Consider the following 27,680-nt stretch of genomic DNA (forward strand, 5'->3'; position numbering starts at 1 on the left):
ATCTCTACGTTTTTCTTGTCCTGTATTCTGATTGTGCCACAGCACACATGCCAGCATTCACCATTTTAGCCATGTGGACATACATGGAATTGGGGCACACTGCACATTATATGACTTGCATGTCTCAAGTTTCTCAGGTACATCACACTGGCACTGCCCCCTGACACTCTTGTGCAAAAACACATAAAAATGGTTTTGTAGAATTAGTGGTCATACAGAGGAAGATGAAATCCATTAGCCATACCCTGCTTATAGTTTGCAGCTTATGGTTTTGCAGAATTAGTGGTCAGACAGAGGAAGGTGAAATCCATTAGCCATACCCTGCTAAGCTAATCTGATCGGGAATTCCATCTATTACGAAGTTCCTCAACCCACGAAATTTAGTTTTCAGGAAATGTGCAAAGGTCATGAGCAATGCTGTATTTATTCTCCAAAATAGTTTATCGGATCAGAGATGGCTATCAGAAATTGCAACTGAGACCCAAATTCTATAACTCTGAGAACCTCTTGCCAGGTCCTATTTGCCAAGGAAATTAATGATGTTCTTTTGGCTATGGGCAAGAAAGCTGGAGACAGATTTTTTACATAGCTTCTTGGGGAAATGGTATGTGATCCCGTCATTTAAAAAGTTGCGCAAGTATAAGAACGCGCACACACGCACAAGGGATAAAAATAACATTAGGGAGGGGCACAGATTTTTTTTAGGGGGGAATTTTGTTATATCCCAGATATTATTGCTCCATCTCAGGTATTTCCTTGTGTATGGATCTGTGTATGAATTTTTCTCCTTTAATCTCAGTGGGGCTCTGTATGTACCCCTGCAGTGCCCTGTAAAGTAAAGGGTGGCTTTCCCATATCTGCAGTACCTGGGATCTTTTCAGTTGAGATACCCCGAACTGAAACTGGAATCCTTGGACTGTGAATCGTGTGCTGGGCCACTGATCCTTGATTGTGACTCATATCTGAGTTCCCTTTTCCTTTTCTGACCCCTTTACATTTGTTGTAAACAGGAATTTTAAAATCCACAGTTTTGTGACACATAAAATCATGTATATTTACATGTTTCCTTATTTAGCATAAAAGTCCTGGCTGCTCCTAGCCCTGGGCAATTCCAAAGGACTTCAGTGAGCATGGATGTCTGACTCTAGGGCATGTGGAAGTCCTACTTGCACTATCCATGGCTTGGAAGATCTCAGGAAGTTATTCACCCATTTTCATACAGACTAGAGCTTGCACTGAAACAAACAAACTTGGAAAGCCAAGAATCTCAGCTAGCTGCATTTAGTATAAAACTCTGGACCTCCACACTAGCCCTCGAGGAAATGTGGATATAGATGATTGTTGGAGTTTTAGTAGACTCAATTCTTAGGTCATTAAAGAGTTCTTCTAACACAACTATTCTCAATGTACCACTTTGACTTTAATAAATAACAGAACATACAAGTCCATGTCTCCAGGTTTCTTTAAAAAGTCTTTTTAAAATCATATTTTAATCCCCCTGTTCCTCCAACCCCTCCCTCCTCCCAAGAGTAAGATATATAATTCTCCTGTCCTCCATTTTATCCTCATGATAATTTTTGAGATAGGTTAGGATATAAAAGGGAGAGAGAGAGAGAGAGAGAGAGAGAGAGAGAGAGATGTTGGCCAAAGTTCCCCCAATAAATTTAATTGCTAACTAAGGATTGGAGGGAAGGGGAGGCAGCATGATATAGCTTAACATTGTTAGATCTTGGAAGCTATTCAGGGCCAGTACTTGGATAGGAGACCACCGAGGAGAAATCTGAAGAGGAAAGAAATGGCAAAGTGACTTAATGACACTTACACATGTAGTGATTTGAACCCGAGTCTCCTTGATCTTAGCATGACAATTTAACTCACTGTTCTGGTATTTATGGAAACTGCTTGGAAAGTTGTTTTGGTGCTAGTGTAAAAATCCTTCTTCAAGGCCAGGACTCCAAAGAAATCTGACCTTGGCTGTCACACCCCATGGAATGTCCAGACAGGCCTGCAGTTTTTCTATTTTTAGCCTGTCCAACCATATAGACATCTTCATGATAACATTTCACTTTAGCTGCTGTGTATGTAGTTTTTAGGATTAACATCTGAAGTGCTGTGCTTTATGATCCTGCTCAGCAAAAAAAGCTCCTGCTTTATAAGTTCAAGCATTCTGGCTGTTTTAACATGATTAATTTATTGAATGGTTTGGTAATTTCTCAATGAAAATAAACAGAAGTTTTGGTGCACCTTCAAGATCAATTATTTTTCTTCCAGCATAATATGTTCATCTTTAGAGTTCCCCAATAGCCCTTTATTTTTGCTGCAACAGATTAGCTTGCTGCCGATCTGGAGTGATTCTCTTTGTGGTAATTTAGGGACATTACCAAATTTCATAAGTGCTGTTTTGATTTGGAAATCTCATGGTTTCATATTGATAGAAATGTGACTATTTTCACCTTTTTGGGGATACAATGGTGTATCATTAACATAGCATACAATGCATACAACATAGCATACATAGCATAAAATTAACATAGCATACAATGAAAACATGGCATAAAATGCCCTAAAAATTAAATAATAATAGCAACAAAAAGGTCAGGCTGAGTAGAAATGAATCAAAACAAAACAAAAAAAAAGAAGAAAACTGACATTTTAAAATTTAAATGGTATTAAATTCCTATGTACAATATAGTATTTGGCTAGTGTTTTTTCTATGCTTAAAAAAAGATCTATAGCTATGCAAACAAATTTGAAAAAAATGTTTGTAGTTAATGGTAAAAATTCTTTGGAAGATGCATGAAAATACAATCAAAAGATACATGAAAAACATTTGAAATAAATACATTGAACACAAAATGGGGAGGGAGAAACGTTCTTTATTGTGTTCATTCATCATTGACATAATGCAGGAACAAATGGAAGAGTTTGATATCAGATCACAACTAAAGAGAAATGTGAAGGCATCTCTTGTGAATAGATGGCCTGTTTTTCAATAATGGCCAGCATTCTATAACTTGTGAGTAAAATGCAGGGGAGAGAAAATCCAGTCCTCCCACTTGCTCCCTGTTCCACCCCTTTCCCCTTCCCACCACTACACAGCTTCTTCCTTCCTTCCTTCCTTCCTTCCTTCCTTCCTTCCTTCCTTCCTTCCTTCCTTCCTTCCTTCCTTCCTTCCTTCCTTCCTTCCTTCCTTCCTTCCTTCCTTCCAGTTGCCTCTGCCACTTCTTCCTCCTCTCCACCGACATGTTTCTCCTCCCCTATCTTCCCACGACTGCCTCTTCTCTCCCTGCTGCTTCCTCTTTTCCTCCACTACAAGCTTCCTGAAAATTTATGGAGGTTGCTAGGCAACCTTCAGATGACAGATGAGATCTCAGAGTCCATGAACACCATTGTTTGGATGAAATAAACCCCCCCACCAATAAATAACCAACAACAACCCTCCCTCATCTCTTGTTTTGATTTTTGATCTACAGGGGACAGGCCACATTCCAGATTAGATATACGGCTGGGAAGGAGTGAATGACCCCACTTAAAAAAAATTGCTCATATTATTGTCAGTCATTTCAGTTCTTCACTTTTCACTGTTGCTTTATGCAGTATCTATATGTACAATGCATGTCAGTTACCTCTGTATCTATAATGCTTGTTTTTTTGGTGCACAATTAATATTGAAAAAAATTAAGACCAACTTAAGCAAGCAGATGACAAATGGTGCAAAATGAAGAGAGGCCGTTTCCGCACGGGCGGAAAATGACGGCCTGGAGACAGTAAAAACGCCGTCTCCAGGCCGCCATTCGCACGGGGGGCGCAGCTGCAGCGTGGCCGCGCCGCCCTCGCGCTGCCCGGCTGGCCCACAGTCGGCGTATTCCCAGAATGTTGGGAAGCGTTCTTTTCCGAGAATGCGCCCGCCACGTGAAGCACCGCTGCAGAAGCCAACGAGCAGCGAGCTTCACGCCGCCTCCCCACCTGGCCGCGTGCCTTGTCCCTGGGCCTCCGGCTCGCGCCGCCGAGGCCTGGGGACACGCTTCTCTGGCCTGGCGCGCCCGCTTCGGAGCAGGCGGCTGCGGGGCCAGGGCGTGTCCCCAAACTTGCCCAGCGGCGACGCGTCGGAGGCTCAAAGGTGACACGCTGGGGCGCCAAGGCGCCAGGAGCTCCATGGGCGCCGGCATCCCGCCCCCTCCCAGGACTGTCCGTGCGGACGGTCCCAGTGTCTTCGGGTCGGCGCGGAATGCGCCGACCCAGCCGTTTCCGCCGCCGTGCGGAAACGGCCAGACATGGGTTAGCTTTACATGAGGGAGAAGTGAAACCACAATGGAGTTTTAGGGGTTAAAACAGTAGGAATATTATAAATATTTCAAGCACTCCTGTCCTAATATGAGTCCTGTGGCACAGAATGGTAGGCTGAAGGACTGCAGTCAAAGCTTTGCTCACAAACTGAGTTCGATCCTGATGGAAGTTGGTTTTCAGGTAGCCAACTCAAGGTTAATGCAGCCTTGCATCTTTCCAAGATCGATAAAATGAGTACCCAGCTTGCTGGGGGTAAAATGTAGATGACTGGGGAAGGCAATGGCAAACCACCCTGTAAGCATAGGCCCTTTCCGCATGGTAGAAAGTGTGTCTCTGCACCGGCAGAAATTATGCCGGTGCAGGGAAAGGGGCCGTTCGCACGGGAGCGTGCGAGTGGCCCCCGCAGAGGCCGTGCGGAGCCGCCTCTTCTGTGTCCCCCACACTCATCTCGTCCTCCAGCGCCAGTCTGGAGGGCTGCAGGGACCCGCCCATGCTGCCCTCCGACCTCCAGAGGTCGGAGGACAGCGTGGGCTTGTCTCAGCAGCCCTCCAGACCGACGCTGGAGGACGAGGTGAGTGGGGGGGGGACAGGAAAGCGGTGTCTTCGGCACAGTGCTGTTTGCACCGCTCCGAAGGGAAGGCTGTGCTTTCCAAAAACCTCCCTCAGGAAGGGAGGTGAAAAGCGGCGCCTTCACACAGCTTGGGGCCGCACAGGACGGCAGCAGCGCTGCCTGTGCAAACAGCTCCTCAGGGACTGGTGTTTTTCCGTCCCTGGGCTGCTGTTTTTGGCCCTGAGCAGAAAGAGCCATAGTCTGCCTAGGAAATGTTGTGATGTGATGTCACCCCATGGGTCAGTAAGGACTGGGATTTGCATAGGGGACTTCCTTTACCTAATCTAACTGAGAGGCTGTCACTCAGTGGAGGAACATTTGCTTTGCATCCAGAAGATCCCAGGTTCAGTTGCCAGCTTCTCCATCAATAATAGAATCAAATAATAGGTGATATGAAAGACCTTCATCTGAAACCCTGGAGAACCACTGCAAGTCTTAGTAGACAATGCTGACCCTGTTGGACCAATGGTCTGATTCAGTATAAGGCAGCTTCATGTATAGCAGGGTATCTCCAAAATATTTAAACTGGCTGTGGTGGGTATTCCGGGCTGTGGTGACCCAGGTCTGATAGTTTTTTCTCCTAATGTTTTGCCCGCAAGTACGACTGGCATCTTCAGAGGCATGTCATGGTATGATGTATTTCCCTCTGTGCTGACGTTTTGGAGGCTATAATAGTGGTCTGAGAAGGAATCCTTAGTAATAGATTCCCAGCTCCTTGGCTGAAAATAGAACTAGACCAAACTTCCTTTCTGTTTTCAGCCCCCCGTGTCGTCAGCTGGAATTAGATTCATTGTGAAGGACAAGGTTCATTTACTTTAGCAGCTCATGGCATTCAGTAATCTATTGCTCAGCAATCTTAAATTAATGGTCACTCTTCAGTTTGGTGCATGTCTCTTTCTTTGAGCCTAAGCTTCCCATCTTAAAAATAGGCTATTATAGTGAACAAGATAAAAATCCCAGTGCCCTTTGCTTGTAGAACTGCTGAATATAAACCAGTACATCACAAGAAAGATATCCTAAGCAAAGTTATATCCTTCTGAACCCATTGAATGCAGTGGACTCAGTAGGGTGTCATTCAGGTTTTGATGACATTGTCATGATGACATTTCCTGTCTGCCTGTTTTGTTTTCTCCAGTGAGGATAGAATTCTGGAGAATGAGGAATTCCTTCCTTCAGCTGAATCTGGTTCCAGGTTCAGATACCTAACTGAGGGTGGGGATCATCCTTTGGGATTACAATAGAAATGCAGTGGATTTACCAATGGAAATGTACTTACCAATGGAAATGTCGTGGACTATTCCTAGTTTGCTTGAATTTTGCTTTTGCTGTTTAGTGAACTGCAAGAACATTTCAGTGTTACTTGCTGTCTAGCTGGTAAGATAGTGAGCATTACATTCAAGTGAGAAAGATGTCCAAAGCACAGGTAACAGAGCAGAATATTAGTCCCAAAGTTCTCTAGCATAAAAATAATTGTTCTGGGTGCTTTAATGTAAGAGCTAATGTGCTGAGCTAGGTGAAACAGAACCCACAGAGAGGCACATTTAAAACAATACTCTCCATGTTACTGCTTGCTTTGCAAGAGCAAAAACATAGCAAATAACAACCCCCCCCACAATGAACCATAAGAGATCTGTAGATCATTTTAAAGAATATATACTGAAAGATAGAATATAACATGTCCCTTTTGAACATTATGTATTTTGATCAAAGCTTTATGTGTCCCTTTTCCGAGTGGTCTCAAAAGGAAATGAAAATCTGTGCTTGCCCAGTCTTGTGCATGTCTACTGAGAAGCAAATCCCATTGTGTTCTGTGGTACTTACTCCCAAGTCAGTGTGAATTGAATTACAGACCTAGATGGCCAGTGTCACTTTTGTTGGTAATTCTCTCTGGTAAGAGATACCTTCGCATTACAAGCAAAATGCACTGCGGCAAAACACAGCAAAGCTTACCATGCGTGCGTGCATGTGCTGGCAACAAAAGAATCTCAGCGCCAATTCATAGTTTCTAACTAATAAGAGGAGTCTTTATTAGTGAACTCCATTCTGCATAGAAAGGTGGAGAGGTTCTCTGTTCTAATCTATCCAGCTGAATGGTGAGAGACGCTGTCTGCATCTCTCTGCACACATGGTGCAAGATGGAGGAGTGTGTGCAAGAATGGTGGGAGGCAGAGGAGAAGCTGGAAGGAAGGTAGTTTCCTGAGAGTAGCAATCTACACATCAAAGGGATAGTGTCAGAGCAGTGTCAGTGCAGTAGAGAAAAGGTGCCTGGTGTCATGACCTCATTGATCAGTACCCCTCTGTCATTGAGGCAGGAGACAGCATAAGGTCCTTCACTTCCAACAACCTTCCCAATCCCCAAGGAAAAAGCTGTACAATCCTGACTTCAGCACCTTTGTCCTCTTGGATGGAGACAGTGCTCTCTTAGCAACAGCCTGTTTTCATTTCCTATCCTTCCTTACCTGCATTGGGATCATTTCCCCCCCTGTTTGAAATCACTGTCTGCTTCCTGCCAAAAGTGACACTGCCCCATAGCCAGTGGGATTCGGCTTTACTCCAACATCACGGAATGCACAGAAAGCCATTTCGCTGCAAGATTTCCCCGGGATTTGTATAGGCTTTGTTTGCCCTCTATGATGATGGCACCTAGCCAAATCCTCTGGGCTGTGTCAGACTTTCATTTTTGATAGGAAGCAAAGGAAACAACCATTAGAAAAGAAAAAAAATGGCAGCAGCACAGCAGCTACTTGGCAATAGATGTAAATAAAATAAAAGGGTGTGAAAGGGGCATAGATTGAGGAGAGGTTTCAAGCACTACAGGGACTGTACCTCCTATCTAATGGGACGATGTTCCAATCAGAAAAATCCAATTAGGGCTGTAATAATCCAGTCATACATAGTTGGATGTAAATCCTGCTGTAATCCATGAGCTTGATTCTGAGTAAACAAGGGAGGCTAGCCCTGGGCTGGGACTGAATTAGCTAAGATACTATAAAGATGCAATAAAGCTACATTGGGGACAGGAGTTGTTGGGCAGTCTACATAAATGCCATCAATACCTGACTGAATTTCCCCAGGAGGATTTTGTGAAAATGAAACATACATACACCATACTGCTGCCCTTTGGCAATTGGAGCTACGGCTGCCAACCTCCAGGTGGTGTCAGGCGATTTCCTGGGTTAACAACTGATATCCAGACAACAGAGATCAGTTGATCTGGAGAAAATGGTGGCTTTGGAAGGTGAACACTATGGCATTATACCCAATTGAATTCCCTCCCCTCCCCTCCCCTCCCTTCCCTTCCCTTCCCCATGCCCTGCCCTCCTCAATCTCCACCCCCCAAATCACTAGTATTGTCATATATCCTATACTCTAGAACCCAGCAGAGCATTCTAAAGCAAAGACGGTCCATCACATGGGGGTGAAGTTACATTCTTTTTGTTGAAAAAGGTATAGTCAAGGACCATCCTTCTCTTCTATAGAAATAGGAAATTATGAGCGGAAGCAGGTCTACTGAGCAGGTCTACTGAGAAATAACTTCCATTTTATTCAATGCTTACTCCAAGGAAGAGATTGCAGCCTCTGTGAGTTTCCAGGTTGATCACTACATTTGGATGGGAGATATAAGATTTCAAATCTACATTCAGTCAATAAACCCAAGGTGACTTTAGGACTGCTTCCTTCTGACCTGAGTTGCCAAAATTGGAAAATTCCTGGAGATTGGAGGCGAGGGAGGAATGTAGCCTGGGGAGGATGAGGTTTGGGTAAGACAAGGACCTCAGCAGGGTACAAGGCTATGGAATCCAAAGTGGCCATTTTCTCAGGAAGAACTAGAGTGCTATCCCCTTGCCAGGAGGCAGGGGATCCCCCACTCCAAGCTCCCTCCCCCAGTGCAATTCAGCCAGTCAGCTGGGGTGCCTACTAGGTTTAAATAGAGGAAGTGATGCCATCATGTTGCCAGCAACCATGGGGACACTCTGGTATTTGGGCAAAACTCTATGGTAAAATGGCTTCTAGAGTTAACATTCTGAAATAGGCTTGAGGGTCTTTTGACAGAAATAATATAGGATATGATGTGAAAGACCATGCATTTCAAAGGGATTCATTGTATGCAACAGTTTTAGTATCACAGCAAGAACTAATCATTAAATGAAACATAATAAGATGGGACGGCTCAGTGGTAGAGCATCTGCTTTGCATGCAGAAGGTTCCAGGTTCAATCACCAGCGTCTCCAATTGAAAGGATCAGGTAGAAAGTGATGTGAAAGGCCTGAGACCCTGGAGAGCTGCTGCCACTCTAAGCAGACATTACTGACCTTTATTGACCCATAGTCTGATTGAGTATAAGGCAGCTTTACATTTTCATGTTATGCTTAAAGGGCAGAAGTTGACCTCTTGAAGCCTCGATGACAAGCTTCTCTAGCCTGGGCTCTGCATCTACCTTCAGCATGACCTCGCTGGTCCTCTCTCCGTGGAAATTGGCTGGGATATGTCTGGTCCTACCAAGAAATGTTGCGGTCCCATACAGTGAGGAAGCTTAACTAGAGTCTGGTGTTTTAGAATGTGGGTTTTAATGGGGTTTGCTGTGAATTTTAATTAGCTTGAAAATCTATTCCATTCATTAGCAGTATACAATGGTCATCAAGGGAACATCTTGGAGATTGAAGGATTAGTCCACTCAACAATGTGATTGAGTTTTTTTCTTCCTGAAGCAGAGTCCTCTTTGGTATCCCCACCTATTTCCACTGCTAGGGATTTATCTGCTTCCTGCAGCACATACCTGGCTGCAGATGATTTCTGTGAATTGTGTGTAATGAACTGAAGGAAGGCATATAATACAAAGTGTGTATTTTCATCTCTTTCTTAGCCCGAGGAGAGAAAATATCTCCAGACAGTTTTAACTGAAGAGAATAGCTGAATCACAATCATTTTCAAGCTGTCGTTAAAGGTCAACTGCTACCTTGCAAACCTCCCATTTGCTGGGAACACATTTAATTCTCCCGTGTTTTAAGGTACAATCTGAATGACCCCTTGGGAGGCTACAACGATAGAGAGAGAAATGATAAATTTGTTGCAAACCAAGGCCCTCAGTGTTCTTAATGGAATGGGGGAAATCTTTTTTTTAAAGGTATTTGGCTTCGAGCAATCTCAGCTTGATGTTGATGCTATATGAACTGATACGAGACAATCAGATCTACAAAAGCTTTTAATGGTACATTTTCCAGAAAGCAAACTTTGGCAGCCTCACGTCTATAGATTAAAACATACATACACAATTGCCCTGGTCGAACAGGCACACACACACAAGCTCTAATGGATACATCAAGAGGGCTGGTTCAACCTCATACATATCTATACATCACTTGACTTTCATGTACTTGATACCTTCCAGTGGAATATGTGAGTTCACTGAGAACTGTTGCGTAAGGGAAGGAGAGGGGTGCTCAGTTTCGGAGCATGTGTGTTGTATATATAAGGCCAGTCCCTGGCAACCTGGGATTTAAAAGATCCCAGGTTGCAAGAGCTGTGAAAATGCCTTTCTCTGCCTGAGAACTTGGGGATCCATTGCCAGGCTGCTAAGATCGAGCTAGATGGACAAACAGTCTGACTTGGTATAGGCCAACTTCATATGTAATATGGAAACTCTGTTTATGGCAATTGATCAGTGGTAGCCAATTCACCCCTGCAAGTCATCACTTGATGGTGCAATCATCGAGCTCAGAGTGCTGCAGTGAGCACTCTGAGGCTTCCAAATTCACCATAGTGTTGGGGAATGTGCCATGCACATCAAGCAACAGCAGCTAATACCAAAGCAATTGGAGAAGTTCCCACTTGTGCGGAGCTCAACATGAAATCTTTCATCAATTTGGATTGCCGTGATGGTGTGTGTTTGATGGGACATTGTAACCCTCTGACAGTTTCGCTCCTGTTCATTTTGATTCCTTGATAATCCAAATTCAGGTAATCTGGCTAAATGAGGCAACACTGTACATGATTTTTTTAATAAAATTTGTTTTATATTAATGGAAAACACTCTCATTGACGTCAATAGCTGAGGGACGAGGTTTTTCATTCATGTTGCATAGGATGGATTTATATTTTTCTAATCCTGAGTAAAGCAATTTAATTCATCTAAAGGCAACTGAAATAATTCTTTCCGGACATAGCTATGCTACAAGCTTAAATGGGTTTAATAGTCATTCCCTTTCCCTAGGTTATCCTAGGAACTATAGTTATATAAGAAGGGGCGGGGTGAAGATCAAAAAGAGATTCACTACGATTCCTGGGATTCTTGAAAGTGGATGAACCAATTTTTCTTCCTGATATTAAATAAGGACTGCATCAGGATGATTTTGCACTCTCTGAAAATAATCACCTCTTGGTAAACACACAGAAAGGTTTCCTGACTCTTTTCATTCTTTTTACTCAAGATAGGTCCACACAGCAGAATTGTCCACACATTTAAACTGCCTGTTTTCCTACTGCTAGTTCACAGACTAGACTTTTGTATCCTGTCTTCTGAATGATTCAGCCTAATCCCCCATCGTGAGCCAACACAAGCTGCTGAAGTCTAAATACTACATCACCCACAAATCTGCATTATTGTGGGGACTGCAAATGCTTGCTTTATATAGGGTTGCCCGCTCCAAAAACAGCAGGAGATTCATGGGGGTAGGGCTGGGGGCAGTGGTGGGATTCAGCCTGTTCGCACCAGTTCGGTGGAACTGGTAGCTACTTTTTTCGTCTAGTTCAGAGAACTGGTTGTAATCCTACCACTGAGTCCTTTTGGAACCGGTTGTTAAATTTGAATCCCAACACTGGCAGGGGGAAATGATCTGTGTGCCTGGCACAATTACATCACTTCTGCATTGATGAGGAAATGCCAGATAGTTCTGGGGATGCTCTACCACTTTTTCCACAAAACTCTATGATCACTTCCACACTTCAGCTAGCCTGCTTCCACTCTTAACCGGGTGAAGGGTGGCAGGCTGCCTGGTGAATTGGCAGGCGATTTCCAGCCAGTATCAAGGATCTGGGAATCTCATTGCCTTATGATGTAAAACAATGACTTGCCCATACCCTATCCATGAATCTGTATTGTTGGGTGGTGGGGGCAAAACAAAAGTTGAAAATTGCCCAAATAAGATGGATACTTTCATGGTTTTGTAGGGGGCAGGTTACTAAAGCGTTGTCTGATGTTATCTATTATAAATTTGGGAAAGAGCAGCAACATGTATAGATCAAGATAGTTCCAAAGGGACAGCTGTGTTAGCCTGTAGTAGCAAAATCACATGAGATTGTAAGAGGCTGTGAAATGTCCTGCAAACTACGCTTATGGTCTCATGCCTCTGTTTTTCCTTCAAACATACACCATTTTGAGCATTATGCATTTTTCATGCACATTGTACTTTGAGAATAAATGTACTGCAAGACAGACTAAAAAGAGTAACACGGAAGAGGCCTCAAAAAGACACACAGCAATTTTCAAACACTATTGGGAGAAGCGTATGGTCCCTATAAAATTTAGAGAGCAGAGAATAGGCTGTCTTTGTATGCACATCAAGTCATGAGGAAGCTGCTTCTCTATGCAATATCCTGTAGTGGCAGCTATGAGGGAATGTCATGATTATGAAGGCTGAACTGATCATATGGCTTATTCTCCTGATTTGCATCCTCAGGTGAAGGGAAAGTGTTGATTTGGAGTGAAAAGAACGCAATGTGGTTGTCCATGGGGTTGTCTGTCCATGGGGCTGCAGGGGTCCTGCACATTCAGTTGTACAGAATGTCACTCACTAGCTATTCCTAGTGAGCTTGATGTGCATAAAAAGGGAGGGAAATGGGCACCCAGATTCTGAACTGTTGAGGCCATAGGTGGTACATCACATGCTTTGCACATGGAGGTCCCAGTTCAGTCTCCAGCACCTGTGCTTGAAAGAGTATCAGGCAACAAGACTGAGAAAGGCCTGTTGCTGGGATCTTGGAGAGCAGCTGCCAGTCAGAGTAGACAACACTAACCTAAGTGAAATGATAGCTTGGCTCACTGTTCAGGTAGCTCTCCTTATGTTCCTCTAAAGAGGCTTACAAGCTCAGAAGCTGGGCAGGTGCCGCACTTCTATGCTCCCTATTAGGGGCTTTCCGCACTGACAGAGTTGTACTGGTTTCTATCTAGATTCACCTCAGTGTATCCGCACTGCAACTGAGCTCAACGTTGTTTTGTCTCCAGGGGGCCAAGTAAGTTGTTGTGCGGACAGCCTGGAATCGCCCCCCACTGAAGGGAACCGAGTTGACCTTAGCTCCCTTCTGTAGTGCGGAAAGCCCCTTAGATTCACTTTGTACTCATGGTACTCATAGTTTCACAAGACCCAAATCATGCCTTTAACAAAATGGAGCAATCAAAGACCCTCCTCCATTTCACATTTTTGCCTTCTCTGTTACCCTGCTGCCCAGTCAAATTTGCACTTTTGAAATAAAAAATTACCCTGTGACATAAACTTACAGCCATCCCTAAAGTACCTCTGCCAACATCAATAACTTATATTAATCTTTCTCTCTTGTAGGATATGTTATAATACTGTTAGCTCCAGCTGAACTTTAAGAACAAAATTACTAAACAGTTCAAAATGAAATAAATTGAAACACAGAAACGTTTTCTAATAGTTTGGAAATAACAGAGTTGTTTCAAGGAGTCCTGTCCCAAATAGGCTCATTTGCAGTTCCCGTGGATTCCAGTGGGCCTGGAAACAGCTTGGACCAGATTCCCCCTAGCATTTCCATCCCCAGAGGATCAGACCAAAGCGCATAGACCATGTGCTACTGTATCAGCATGTACCTCTGGTTGATGCCTCCTTTATTCCTACTAAAACTAGTCACTTCATCATCAGGTTGCCCAGAACTCAAATGTTCTCTGTAAACCTTTTGTCATCACCATTAGAATGGCAAATGCCTTTCAGACATCTTCTCCATTATCGCTAATGGAAATGGTGTGTATTTTAATGGCGGGCACTTTCCTGTCTTCCTGGGGGGTGTTTCCTGATGTGCCTGCACAACAGCACACCCGCAAGAAGCCTTTGCTCTTCACTTTGGCCGTAGCACAGCTGGACTTGTCTTTAGGGGTGGGGCTCTTGGTCGGCATGCCTTGCATGGCTGAAAAAAGCTTCCACTCACAGATGCCATCTGATTTAGAAATCTTGTAGAAGGTTTCTCCGGACCCAACAGGAATGCGGACGACATTCTTTGGAGGTTCTGCCACATGGCTGCTTGGATGGTTGAGGTTGAAGTTGAGAGAGTACTTGTTAGCCGAGTTCCTCCGCTGGAGACACTGGGCTCTCAGGACATTTATGAATGCCTTTTTGAACTCCTGACTGGAACATGGGTAGATGATGGGGTTGATGCAGCTGTTTAGGTACCCAAGCCAAAATGCAATTTTAAAAACCGTGTCCGAGGGTTTGCTTGCAGGGAAGAAGGAACCTGCAATGGAAGAATATATAAATCATTACTTGAAGATTAAAAAACCACTTTATACAAGCAAAGGGCGGGATAAATAGGAGAAAATATAAAATAAATACTAAAAAAATACTAAATTAAAAAATATGAAAATATTGTTTTCAATAGTATTCAGAATTCCTCTGAATATTCCTCTGAATATTCAGAATTTTTCTGAATATAAATTACAACCAGTGAGGTAGGTATAGATTTTTATGAGGTGCGTTCGGTGACTGAGGGCTTTCTGACTGTTCCATTCCATGCATTGTTTCAAGCAATCCGGACATGTAATGGGAAGGGTTTGAACCCGAGAAACTCCCCCCCCCCTTACCTACATCCCTGATTACAACAAAAGAAGACTTGGGTTTCAGTCGCCTGCTTGTAGACTAGATTGACTATAAGTGTGATCAGAGTTCTTCCTATAGTCTCCATCATCCAGCTACCTAAGGGGAACAAGATTGTTTAGAGTACAATAGGTTTAATCCACCTAGAATTTTATCCATGTATTAGGGTTACCAACTCTGGTTTGGGTTTTGAGGTATAGTTTTGAGGTATAGCCTGAGGAGGGAAGGGTTTTTTTGGGCGGGGGGGGGGGAGCTCACAGGGATGTGATGTCATACTGTCCACCTTTCAAAGCAGGAATTTTCTTCAGTCTCTTCCACTCCCCACATCAGGCACCCTATGAGGTAGGTGAGGCTGTGAGATGTCTGAGAGATCTGTGATTGGCCCAAATTCACCCAGCAGACTTCATGTGGAGGAGTGGGGCCCTACCTTCCACCCCTACCCTCACCCTGTACTCTCTTTCAACTCTTCCCAGAGGGTCCTCTCTCTCTCTCTCTCTCTCTCTCTCTCTCTCTCTCTCTCTCTCGTAACTGCTGCCACTGCCTGACACTTGTAGGAAGTGGCCACTGGAGGAAAATAGTTACCAACATATTTTTTTAGCACAACACCAGACTGAGTAAGGAATCCAAAAGAAACAAGAAAAACATAATTCTTCTTTGTCTACATGTCTTATCAGATGTTAAAATACAGGACAGACTCTTGCACTTAGGTTGTTATAGATCTCCACAGAATTTCCATTACCTGGGAGTCTTCTCCAGCTCCCTGGGACAGCACATTATCAACATGGGTGCCTCTTCCAGAACTCAGATGAGATCTCTGTCTTTTCTGAGAGGTCCAGAAAAAAAGAGAGAGACTTTCCTCCTTGCTCCCAGAGCATTCTTTTCATTCCTGTTTTCCACCCACTGACCAGGTCAGCTTGTGTCAAAAAGCTTTCCCTGAAACTGCCAGGAGTTTTCTTCCCAAATTTCTTCCTAGCATTTTAGGATGTCCAAGTCTCTGATTCCTATTTGGAGTTTGTGTGTGTGTGTGTGTGGGGTGGGGGGGGAGCTTGACACACCGCATTGTCTCTGGTTACCTCTATTAGCATTTTTTAAAAGGTAGCTGACGTGAAACTTGAAAGCAATTGAACTGACTTGCCTCCTGAGGGGGGAGGGGGGAATGGTTGAAACATTCCACTCAAACCTCAAGTGAAAAAAAAATTATTCACAGCCACCAATGACATTGGCTGAGTTTCCAGCCCATGTGGATTTGGCCAAATACTGACAGGCATTGGAAGTTGCTACTAGTAAGATGGAGAATGTCTGAAATAATTATACAGATCAGGCATTTTTTAAACGCTAGTTTATGTTTTGGTATGTCTGTCCTGGGATGCATGCAGGGCAAATCTTGTATAGCAGTTCAACAAGGCCCTTTGCCCATGGCAAGTATGTGATCTGGCACTGAGGTTCAGCCCTTCCCATTCTTTACTGAATGCGTTAGTATTGTCGCAGTCCTTGCCTGACTCTGCAGTCAGTGCTCAGAGGCAGTTTATAACTTCAGCTGTGATTGAATTGTGAGCTGTCTCCCACCAAAGTAATTAAAAGGCAAAGCACAAGATGGTCGGAAGCCAAAAGAGACTTCCAATTTCTACAGCTACAGCTACAGCTGGGTGCAGAAGATTCACAGTTAGAGAAACACAGTTTCATTGTGAAACATTTTCCCCCCTCCAAGTGCTCATAATGCAAGAACTCACAAGCAACTTCTCCCTCCCTTAACGACAATGGAATTCAGCTTGTGCAAAGTAACACAGTGCACAGATATATGTGAGGATGCTAGCTAATTTATCAAATCACTTTCTTGATTACACTTTTAAAAAAGAGAGGAAATGTTCTTGTCAATTTTGCATCTTTCAACAAGAATACTTCCTTGAACTAAAGAGGAAAGAATACAGGTGGGACTACAACAAATTCTCTCCTTTTGCATTATGAGTTGAAAATGTGTGTGTGCAAAATGTTTTTTTTTACTTTTACTTAATTGCTACCACCCCATTTGCCTTTGTTTGCCATCAAGTTACAATAATAATGAAAGTCAAGAGCAGGCATTGATTGAAGTGAAAAACAGAAATTTACTGAAAGCCCAGAGAACCAAGCAGGAGTACAGAAAAAATGAGGTTAAAATGAGGACTGAAAAATGGCACAACAAAGCACTGCACAGCCAATTTCTGGAGAAGATCAAAGACAAGGTAGACAATTAAAAGACCTGGCTGTGGTTAACTACTGGAACTCTGAAAAAGAAAACTGAATCCCTGATTTTAGCCGCTCAAGAGCAAGCCATTAGAACAAATTCGATCAGGGCCTGAACTGAAAAATCTTCCAATGGTGCAAAGTGCAGATTGTGCAAGGAAGCTGATGAAACTGTGGATCGTGTCCTCAGCTGCTGCGAAAAGATTGTCCAGGTGGAGTACAACCAGAGGCACAACTCAGTTGCCCAGATGATCCACTGGAATTTATGCAGGAATTACAACATTAGGATAGCTAAAAACTGGTGGGAACATTGTCCAGAGAAAGTCATGGAAAATGAGAAGGTCAGGATCTTGTGGAACTTCCAAATACAAATGGACAAAGTGTTGGCACATAATACCCCAGACATCACAGTGATCAAGGACAAGAAAGTGACCAATATCGACACAGCAGTACCTGATGACAGCAAGGTCATTGAAAAAGAACATGAGAAGGTCACTAAATACCACAATTTGAAAACTGAGTTACAGTGACTATGGCACAAACCAGCTGAGGTCATCCCAGTGGTAATCGGCACCCTGGGCGCCATTCCGAAAACGCTAGGGCAGCACTTGAAAATCCTCAAATTGACAAAATCAATATCTGTCAGATTCAGAAGGCAGCCCTGCTGGGATCCGCACAAATACTATGCCGATACATTATCACTTCCTAGGCTTGTGGGTGAGGCTCGAATTGTAATGAAAGGCCAACAACCAGCTAAAGAACTGGCAGCTGTGAAATCAACCATAATGATAATAATCCCACATGGGGTTGGTTGCTTGCAGGAAAAACACACGGGGGAGGAAGCTGAAGCTTTTCCTCCCCAACCTAAATTGGACTCTGGACAGCTATGGAATGTTAGTTCCCGAATGTCACATTTTCCTGCAAAACAGCTCGGGGAACCCAACCCAACTTGTGGCAGACACAATATCTAGTTTTGGCCCTCAGTTCCCCTCCCTGTCATTACACACCATTGAAGGCTCTAATCTGATTCTATCACAGCTTCTCCCACACTGATTTAAAAGCCAGCAGGTGTTCTTTTTGGAAAAAAACCCCCAAAGGTTCTCAAACTTGGGATGAAAGCGGTTGCAACTCTTTCATAGATGAGTCATGACATTCAAACTCTTGAGCATTGAAAGGAAGCTCTGGACCTCCTTCCTTACAGTGGTGGAAGAAAGAGAAGAGCAGGGACAGAGATGTTGCATCCCCTCATTCTGCTATGATGTGGCTGTTTTTTTGTTTGTTTCATTTTGAAACTCCATTTTGGAGGAGGAAAGTTCTTGTGTTTTTGGAGCCCGGACCACTACCTATAGAATATATATAAAAAACACGAGTTTTCAAAAGATGGACACCTTTCAGCCAAGAGTTGTTCTAAGAATCATGCCACTGCAGTGACTTCTATGTGATCTTGATTTCTGAGAAAAAATTATCTTGCTGTCATCGCCTCTTGTCAGCTCTGAGATATGTTCACCAGGCTGACTTCAACATCAGCTCCTAAGGGAAGGGGATATTCTGCCCAGATTGTTTATGTAACAGCAGAGATTCAGCAGTAAACAGCTGGTTCTTGGGACTGCTCCATCGTATAGTCCTCAAAGAAAGAGAGAGGGAGCTGAATGGCTTCCAAGGATTTTAATATCCCATTGAATTCTGAGGGCAGCTGTTTGGTTTATAAAAAGCTCAGCCAGACCCCTACTCTGACCTCTTGCTGAGAATTTGTTGCTTCAACACTCAGGATGTTTGATTGTGTGTGTTTCCAAGCTGATGTGACCTATTATTTACTTAATCTGTCCAGGGGTCCATCTGTTAACATGAGCGATGTGAATAAAGGCTGTCTATACAATCAGGCTTCAGATGCTGTTAGCTATTTATCCACCTACTGCACTTTTATCCTATGCTTCTGTCAAGTTTCTCAGGGCATCATATATGCATTGATGTAGCAGCAGGGGACAAGAGGGAGCAGGGGGTTGAGCCCCCTTGAGCTGGGGTGCAGGCAAAGCCCCCTACCCCATCATGGCAGCAGCACCATGTTTGTTGCTGCCTCCTTTGGACCTTGCAGCTTGCTCTGCACTCCTCCTGCCCAGACTCTGCTGCCCCAGCATGGCGTCCATAGCCATTCTTCAGTGAGAAAGGACTATGGAGGTTGTGCTGGGTCAGCAGAGTCTGGGAGGTGAGGAACAGGATACGAGGAACAGACTTGCGAGCAACCATAATTATTAACTAAAAGGAGTGACTCAGCTAGTCAGCTTGACTCCTGAGTTGGATGTCAGGTGTGCATGTGTGTGTGTGTGAAAATTCAGTGCTTGCTCCAGGCACCATTTTCTGTAGATATGTCCCTGAAAATATGGGATTACCATGCCTTCTTTTTTATCCTCACCTAGGACTGTCAACTCCAGCTTCAGAAATTCATGGAGACTGGGATACAGTTTGGGGAGGGGAGGAAACTCAGCGTGGAAATGATACCATAGAGTCCACCCCCCAAAGTTGCCATTTCCTCCAGGGAAACTGATTTTTGTTGTCTGGAGTCTGACAGAACATCCCATACCTGGACATTGGCAACTTGATCCTCACAACAGCTCTGAAATATGTTAGTATGCAACTGACCTGACACCACCTAGTCACAGGAAGTTTCACTGTGGGTCTCCCCATCCCTAGCTCCACATACAGAGGTCCTTAACCTTGTCCAGCTACTGCTGCAAGCACAGGTAAAATTTCAAGAAAAGGTGGTGGATTATTATGGCAAAATGGCTGCCTTGGAAGATAGTGCCCATCCCAAAGTGTTTAGAAATCCAACAAAATGTTGGGAATTTCCAATCCAATCATCCTCCAGCAATGGATGTTCCTTCTAATGCCCCCTGAGCAATTCTGATGCACATTCTGCTCCAAAGCTGGTATCAGCTGTTTGCTTTGGGGATAAGATGCTGCTTGGCTTCACTTTGCAAAGAAAGGGAAAGGCTTAACTTTGCAAAGAATCGGGAAGACTCACTGCATGACCACAGGGAGAGATTGCCAATCCCAGAGACATAAGAAAAAAATCATTTTGGGGCGGAGCGGGGTGGGAGGGGGCGTGCGGGCAGTTCATGACCCAGGCGCAGTTCCCCCTCCCTTCATCACTGCTACTACATCATGCTGGAATAAGCATTCACATGTCCCATTAAGTACAGAAATCAAATAAGATCCTACTTACAATAAGCTATACACAGCAGTGTCGACCACATCCCTAATAATTTATGCAGTAGTTCACAAGGGTTTTAGGTGACCAATTTTCTTGCTGCTGTTATGTTACTACTAGGCTATTGTTATGATTGCACTGTTGTGGAGCTGCCCCTAAAAGTGCATTTATTTCAAGCTTGCTTCGTGAACATCTTTAGGAGAGCTAATGATGGGAAAATACAAGACTGTAGTTACTATGCTGTTGCTGAAGATGAAGACTAGCAACAGTCGGATGGGAGCCTGTGGGCCCTGCAAGGAGGGGAAAACAACCAGAAAAATTCCCTGTAACACAAATTTCCTGTTGTTACGATACTATAAACTTTTGAGATGGCTAATACTAATGCTGTCCAATGTCACACTTCAATCTATCTTAGCTTTCTCTTTGCTTTCCTTCCTGATTCATCTTCCAGGGAAGGTAAATGAGAACCGAACCAGGAAACAATGTATTACACTAAACATAGCTGTGGGTAAAAAATAATAATCCCCCAGTAATTTAACTTTGCTATGACTTCTAGCAAAGTTTCAGTGGAATCCTGATATGTTGTCCAACTCTGTTAAAAATAGTAATGGCATGTCTCCCACACTTAGAGCACATTGTGGGAGGGAAGGTCTGAATGCTAAGTTATTGTGGTAATCTTTTGGACTGATTTTATTAAGGGTTGAAGCTTCCTGCTTTAATGGAGCACCATCTCAATTAATAACAGTTTTAATAACAAGCAAACATCATCACCACTCAGAATCCTTACAGGTATTAAGCCTGAAGGCAGAAACTGGATTCTTCAATCCCCCAGCTGGGAATGCAAAAAAGATGTACTTTACAGTAGTAAGGGAAAAGAGGCGGATCCCTTGGCTCAGACTAAGACTGATGTAGTTGGGTACTGGTTCAATCACTCTTCCTCCCTCAAGGATTGCTAGCAGCATTCCTCACGCATAGGGTCGCCAACTTCCAGGTGATGGCTGGAGATCTGCTGCTAGCCCAATTCCCTTAAAAATTATTTGTTCATATCTTTTTGTTTACTGCTGAGTTAATTGCTTGTTTGCTTTTCAAAGACTTGCTATGACTTAGCACAGGAGTGCTTTGTGGAATACTGCAAGGTATCTAACAGATGCAACACTTCTAAGGCGGTGGGGGAGAGAGAGGAGTTTAAATTGGAGATGATGAAACTGTATTGAATCATGTGCCCATGGGTGGGATCTTATCTGGGGTTCCACACATTTGGCTGGACTTGAACTTGTCTTTGGCTCCTTCCGCACATGCAGAATAATGTACTTTCAAACTGCTTTCAATGCTCTTTGAAGCTGTGGGGAATAGCAAAATCCACTTGCAAACAGTTGTGAAAGTGGTTTGAAAACTCATTATTCTGCGTGTGCGGAAGGGGCCCTTGCCACCAATTTTTCCCTTCCCTTGAAGAGGAGGGTGAGTTCCAAAGACTCTCCAAGCACTAACAGGGCCCAATGTGACTGCAAGCATGAGTTTTCTCTCCTTCCCAGCTCTGAGTTGTGTATGCTTGTGCATGCTGGGGCTTCAAATTCTGTCAAGCTGAGAGCGTTCCCTCTGCTTTCTGAGCCTCTCTGATTTTTGGTGTACAGTCAATGAGACCCTTTGCTGTTCTCCAGGCTTGATGATAAGGTTAGAGAGGTTGCTGGGATAAATGCAGTGCTGAGCATCTTTGGAAACTATGGGTCTTAGAGGAATATATCTCTATATTCTTAGAGATATATCGTCTATAGAGGAATCCTCCCTCCAAAATAGAAACAATAAGGAAGATCATACTGAAATCTTGGCTCACAATCACAGTAAACCATGCAAACACTGTATTTAGAACTTACTGCCTCTGACCTGAGGTGCTCATGTCCAGATGCATAGGGAATCTTCCTGTTAAAAATGCTGGTGATTATTTCATTTAGGGCTGTATGGCTGAAAGAGCAGGGGTCAGGGGTGTAATGCCCATTGGGCAAGGTGGGCAGCTGCCCAGGGCATCACCTTGTGGGGGGCATCAAAATGTTGGGTTCGTTTTTGGGTATTCTTAGTGGTTTTCCATTTTTACCCTGCCGGGGGCGCAGTTTTTAGGCTAGTGGCACCAAATTTTCAGCATATCTTCAGGAGACAGTCCTTATGCTACCCCCCAAGTGTGGTGAGGTTTGGTTCAAGGAGTCCAAAGTTATGGACTCCCAAAGGGGGTGCCCCATCCCCCATTGTTTCCAATGGGAGCTAATAGGAGATGGGGGCTACAGTTTGAGGGTCCATAACTTTGTTCTGCATTGAGTTTTCTGTATTGCTGTCCATGGGGGTTGCAGGCTGGGGGGGGGACATTTCTGAAGGCAAAGTCTCAAAACTTTCAGGGTCTCATCAGGAGACTTCCCTAGTGATATCCCCCAGGTTTGGTGCAGTTTGGTTCAGGGGGGGCAAAGTTATGGACCCTCAAAACTGTAGACCCCATCTCCTATTAGCTCCCATTGGAAACAGTGGGGGATGGGGCACCCCCTTTGGGAGTCCATAACTTTGGACTCCTTGAACCAAACCTCACCAAACGTGGGGAGTAGCATAAGGACAGTCTCCTGATGATATGCTGAAATTTTGGTGCTGATATGTCTAAAAATGCACCCCCTGCAGGCACCAATGTCCTGGTGCAAAAATAATTTGGCTCAGGTTTTGCCCAGGGCTAGAGTTTGCCAAGGGCTGCCTCATTACGCCCCTGGCAGGGGTTAATCCTTTTACACTTTATTTGATCACCAACTCCACCACTAGGGTTTCAGATTAGTTAGCATTTAACAGTTCACCATATCAACGTTTTGATCAACCGCTTGAAGCTCTTTTTAGGAAGTAACCAGGCTACCAGCTTTAAATAACATTGGGAGAGGATACTTGGCTATTTTGCCATTTCATGAATGTTATATATTAAAATGAGGGGACAACATCTCTGTTGTGCAAGCTATTTGATAATGGGAAAGGATTGAGAACTAATATTGACAGTGGCCAATGTATCATACAAAGCTCTTATATAACAAAAAAACAAATAAGACTCCAGATACAAACTTTGAAATATACGACATAAAATTCAGAGGGCCAAGGGACACACAACACACGGGGTACTTTGGCTACAAAAACTCTGAATAATTTGCAGCACTGGAAGGGAGCTCATGCTATTTCTCTAATTGAAAATGCCTCCCCTTGTTAGGTGTAAAATTGCCCAGGCTAGCCTGATCTCATCAGATCTTAAAAGTTAAACAGAGTCAGTCCTCCTAGTACTTGGATGGAGACCACCCAGAAATACCAGAGAAGGGCAATGGCAAACCACCTCTGTTATCTCTTGCCTTGAAAACCCTACTGGGTTGCTGTAAATCAGCTGCAATTTGATGGCACTTTGCACACACATGAAGAAAAAAGACAGACATTTGTATCGTGACAGTCTTTTTTCTCTGCTGGGGCTTAAAACAACAGGGGAGATTTTGGAATTGGGGAAATGATGAAAGAGGGTGGAATTATCATACATACACTCACTCCTCTTCCCTGATGTGGTAGGTGTTATTAAGATCAGGAGTCCCGACAGCTGTTTTTAGAACTAAATTACTTGTCTGGAGTTTTGACCATGTAACTCCAATGCAGTTTGACTGAGAATGTCAGGTTGTGGCCTGGCATTCCCCAGAGGATTTGAGAGTGGGAAAAGGGAGACTGGCATCAGAGCAGTGTGTGATGCCACTTCCAGCAAAAACAGGAAGGGACATCATGAAGTTGGAGTTATTGCTCTAGGATCTGCCAAAACTCTACGGTTAAACCATAAAGCTTTTTTCTTAGTTTCCTCAACTGCTCCCCTGCTGGCCTTTGAGGATTTTCTAAATAATAGTGATTAATTTATAGAGTGCTACCATACACCATATTTCACATTTTAATCCATAGCAGTGTGACTATATATATTAAGAAAGACAGATTATTTCATCACCATTTCCTATACTGTTCTGTACAATACTTCCTTGTGGTCACACCTTCCTTGTACTGATCCCTGTTTTTGAAATGGCCTTTGAGGAGTTGACAGAAAATGGACAAGATTGCTGGGAGGTCGGCTGTCATTGTGGGACACCTGGCATCCATAAGTTTGACCCAAAGGCAGCATTTAGATCAATGCAATGGTGGGATTCAGCAGGTTTGCACCACTTCGGCAGAAATAGTTGTTAAAAAGGTGCTTGTAAACAACCAGTTGTTAAATTACTTGAATCCCAACACTGGATCAATGTATCAAAAATGCATCAAAATGGGTAGTTTGAATGACATTCCAGGCAGCAGTTCTATAGAGAATGATGAGTAGAAGAGTTGGAATTCGGAAGAATGGGGGAAGAAGAAAGATGGAGACCCAAGTCCTATAATGTAGAGAGTACTATGCATATATGGCCAGATGTGTAGCGTATTGATTTGGTTTATGCATATTGGATACCCCCAGAACTCTTGTGATTTTAACCACTGCATGACAAGGAGGAATTCAAGAAAAAGGAAGAAACTAACTAGCTTTGTGCAGATGAGATTTTGGAGACTTAAAATTTAAAAAGGGCTTAAAACAGAATTCACAAGCGACCTCTCAGACAAGAAGCAGGCCCTAAGGCCTAAAAACAATGGGATGCTTCAGTCAAAAGTCAGAGTAAAGACAAAGTTTGTTGACAGTTAAAAATAATGAAGTGAATGCCAGACGAGCATCAAAGGAAGGTGTCACCCCTGAAAAAGTCCTGTCTTCGGTCACCACCTGCTTCACCTCTGCAAGCAGGTACACAGAGAGCAGAGCTATTTGAAGATAATTCTTACTGGCAGGCTGGACCCTGAAGGGGATGGAGGTATATCCTTAGTACAGTGTACAACATAAAATGTAAAGTTGGAAGATCCCCAATTAGGAATGTTATCAGATTTCACGATTGATGCGGTTTGATTTGATTTCACATTTCTTTCACTCATTTATGTAAGCAATTTTATCCTATTTCTTCACAGCACAAAGCAACTTACAAATTAGAGGGAAAATCCCTTTATAACTACAATCAAAATAAAACACGGACAAACATACAGTTGACACAGAGTGTCATTATTCAAATTTGAGTTGATTGCTGTCATCTATTGAATCAGACAAAGAGGGGGGAAAGTTCATGGTTCTGCTTTTCGTAAGGAAGTGGCTTGAATTCTCAATGGCTTTTTTTTATGCGTCAGCTGTCATGCAAGCCATTAAGACTTGTCTCTTGTGTGCAGGAAAGGTATCTGAATTCACCACATTTCATGCCCCCTGAGGGTTCATCTACCTTCTAACTCACTGCCTCTGAATTTCTAATGCTGATTTTGGAAATGCAACATAAAGGAATAACGGGGAGAACAAAAGATTAGGTTTTGTTTTTAGCCTGTGGAAATAAGGAGAAGTTTGGAATGAAAAATGGTCAATTCTAATACAGAGAAAGTATAAACCAGAAATTTTCAAGCCGTATGCCAGGACCCACTGGTGAACAAGGTACTACCTCCATCTTGAGAAAATCCTGGGCCGTTTCCGCACAGCAGCGGAAACGGCGAGGTCGGCGCATTGCGCGCCGACCCAAAGACGCTGGGACCGTCCGCATGGACGGTCCTAGAAGCAGCCGGGCAGCCGGTGCCGTGGAACGCCGGCGCCCGGCCGACCCGGCTTGTCCCTGGGCCTCCGGCATGTCGCCGAGGCCTGGGGACATGCCCCCCTGGCCCTGCGCGCCTGCTCCAGCGGCGCAGGGCAGGGGGGCGTGTCCCCAGGCCTCGGCGACGCGCCAGAGGCCCAGGGACAAGGTAAGTGCCGGGCGGGGGAGGCGGCGTGAAGCCGCTGCCGTTCGCTCGGCAGTGGCTTCACGGCGGCGTATCCCCAGAAAGAGTGCTTCCCAGCGCTCTGGGAATACGCCGGCTTCAGGCTGGGCGGGCGGCACGAGGGCGGCGCGGCTGCACTGCAACTGCGCCCCCTGTGCGAATGGCGGCCTGGAGACGGCGTTTTTACCGTCTCCAGGCCGTCATTTTATGCCCGTGCGGAAACGGCCCTGGAGATTTGGGGGTAGAGACTGGGAATGGTTTTCCCTGAGGAACTGATCTCTGAATATCAGTTATAATTCATAGCAGCCATTTGGATGAACCCTGCTACATGAATCAATTAAATAGCTGAAGATTCTCATGAGTCCAAAGTCCCCCTCCAAGAGGAGGATTTCAGCTTCATCTCTAAATGGTTTTGTGCCCCTCCCTCCTCCCAATCAGCCTGAACTCAGGGGAGGTAGTTCTGCTGTGCCTGTGCAACCGGCTGCCCCAGAGGCGTTCCTCCCATTGGGCAAAGTGGGCAGTTGCCCAGGGTGCCACTTTCTGGGGGGCGCAAGAACTGCAGGTTCATTTGTGGGATTTTTTTTGTATTTTCAGTGTTTTTCCATTTTTGGTGTGCAGAGGATGCAGTTTTTAGGCTAGCACCACCAAAATTTCAGGGATATTTTGGGAGACTCTCCTGATATCACCCAGGTTGGGTGAGGTTTGGTTTAGTGAGTCCAAAGTTATGGACTCCCAAAGGGAGTGCCCCCATCTCCCATTGTTTCCAATGGAAGCTAATAAGAGATGGGGGCTACACATTTGAGGGTCCATAACTTTGGACCTCCCAAACCAAACTTCACCAAACCTGGGTGGTATCATCAGTAGGGTCTCACAAAAATACTCTAAAATTTTTCCCCAGATTTTCCTTTTAAATTCACCCCCTTCCTGCCAATTCTTGTTTTCTTTCTTTCTTTTATTCTCTCAATGCCTAATAAAGGTGGTTATTATTATTATTATTATTATTAAATCCACCCCCTTTGGCATGGATTTAAAGGGAGAATCTGAGGTCCCCAGTGTTAACATTGAAAGTGATGATGTTTCAGGGTGGGGGGATAATCCACCCCAAAACAGCATCACTTTCAATGTTGTTTAAATTGGGGACCCCAGATTCTCCCTTTAAGGTGGATTTAAAAGGAGAATCTGGGCTCCCTAGTTTAAACACCACTGAAAATAATGCTGTTTGGGGGTGGATTCCAGCATCACTTGTTTAAACTAGGGAGCCCAGATTCAGCTTTTAAATCCATCTTAAAGGGAGAATCTGGGGTCCCCAGTTTAAATAACATTGAAAGTGATGCTGTTTCTCCCAAATGGGGGGACTGGATACAACACCATAAAATGTTTTCATAGCAGTAATAAAACATTTTGAAAGCATTTTGAAAATTTCAAAAAATATTTCTGCTGTGTTCAAATTTGTGAGTTGGGGCATGTTCTATAATGTGATGGTGACTTTGAAACAACCTGGTGGAAAAAATATTTGTTTGGTCATGGTGGGGGAGAGTGGCCGCCCATGGGGGGGCCATCAAACTCAAGTTTTGCCCAGGGCTCCAGTTTGCCTAGGTACACCACTGGGCTGCCCACTATGTTGCCATTGCACGTGTATCTTTAAAGCTGACTTACAAACTAATTTCCCTTCCTTTCCCCACAGCAGACACCTAGTGAG

The 27,680-nt window shown here is 44.1% G+C and overlaps 1 protein-coding gene across 5 annotated transcripts in view; it reads right to left on the reverse strand.

The window, feature by feature from the left end:
- Positions 1-13,218: 13,218 nt before the first annotated feature.
- Positions 13,219-27,680, reverse strand: part of ADRA1A (adrenoceptor alpha 1A) — a 37,055-nt gene continuing 22,593 nt past the window's right edge. For all 5 annotated transcript variants that reach the window (XM_048512923.1, XM_048512921.1, XM_048512918.1 and 2 more), the window contains exon 4: positions 13,219-14,362. In XM_048512923.1, the coding sequence (XP_048368880.1) occupies positions 13,842-14,362 (521 nt within the window). In that variant the 3' untranslated portion in view covers positions 13,219-13,841. The remainder of the gene's footprint in view (positions 14,363-27,680) is intronic.

The sequence above is a fragment of the Sphaerodactylus townsendi genome, linkage group LG12 (assembly GCF_021028975.2).
Source record: "Sphaerodactylus townsendi isolate TG3544 linkage group LG12, MPM_Stown_v2.3, whole genome shotgun sequence".
NCBI classification, from domain to species: domain Eukaryota; kingdom Metazoa; phylum Chordata; class Lepidosauria; order Squamata; family Sphaerodactylidae; genus Sphaerodactylus; species Sphaerodactylus townsendi.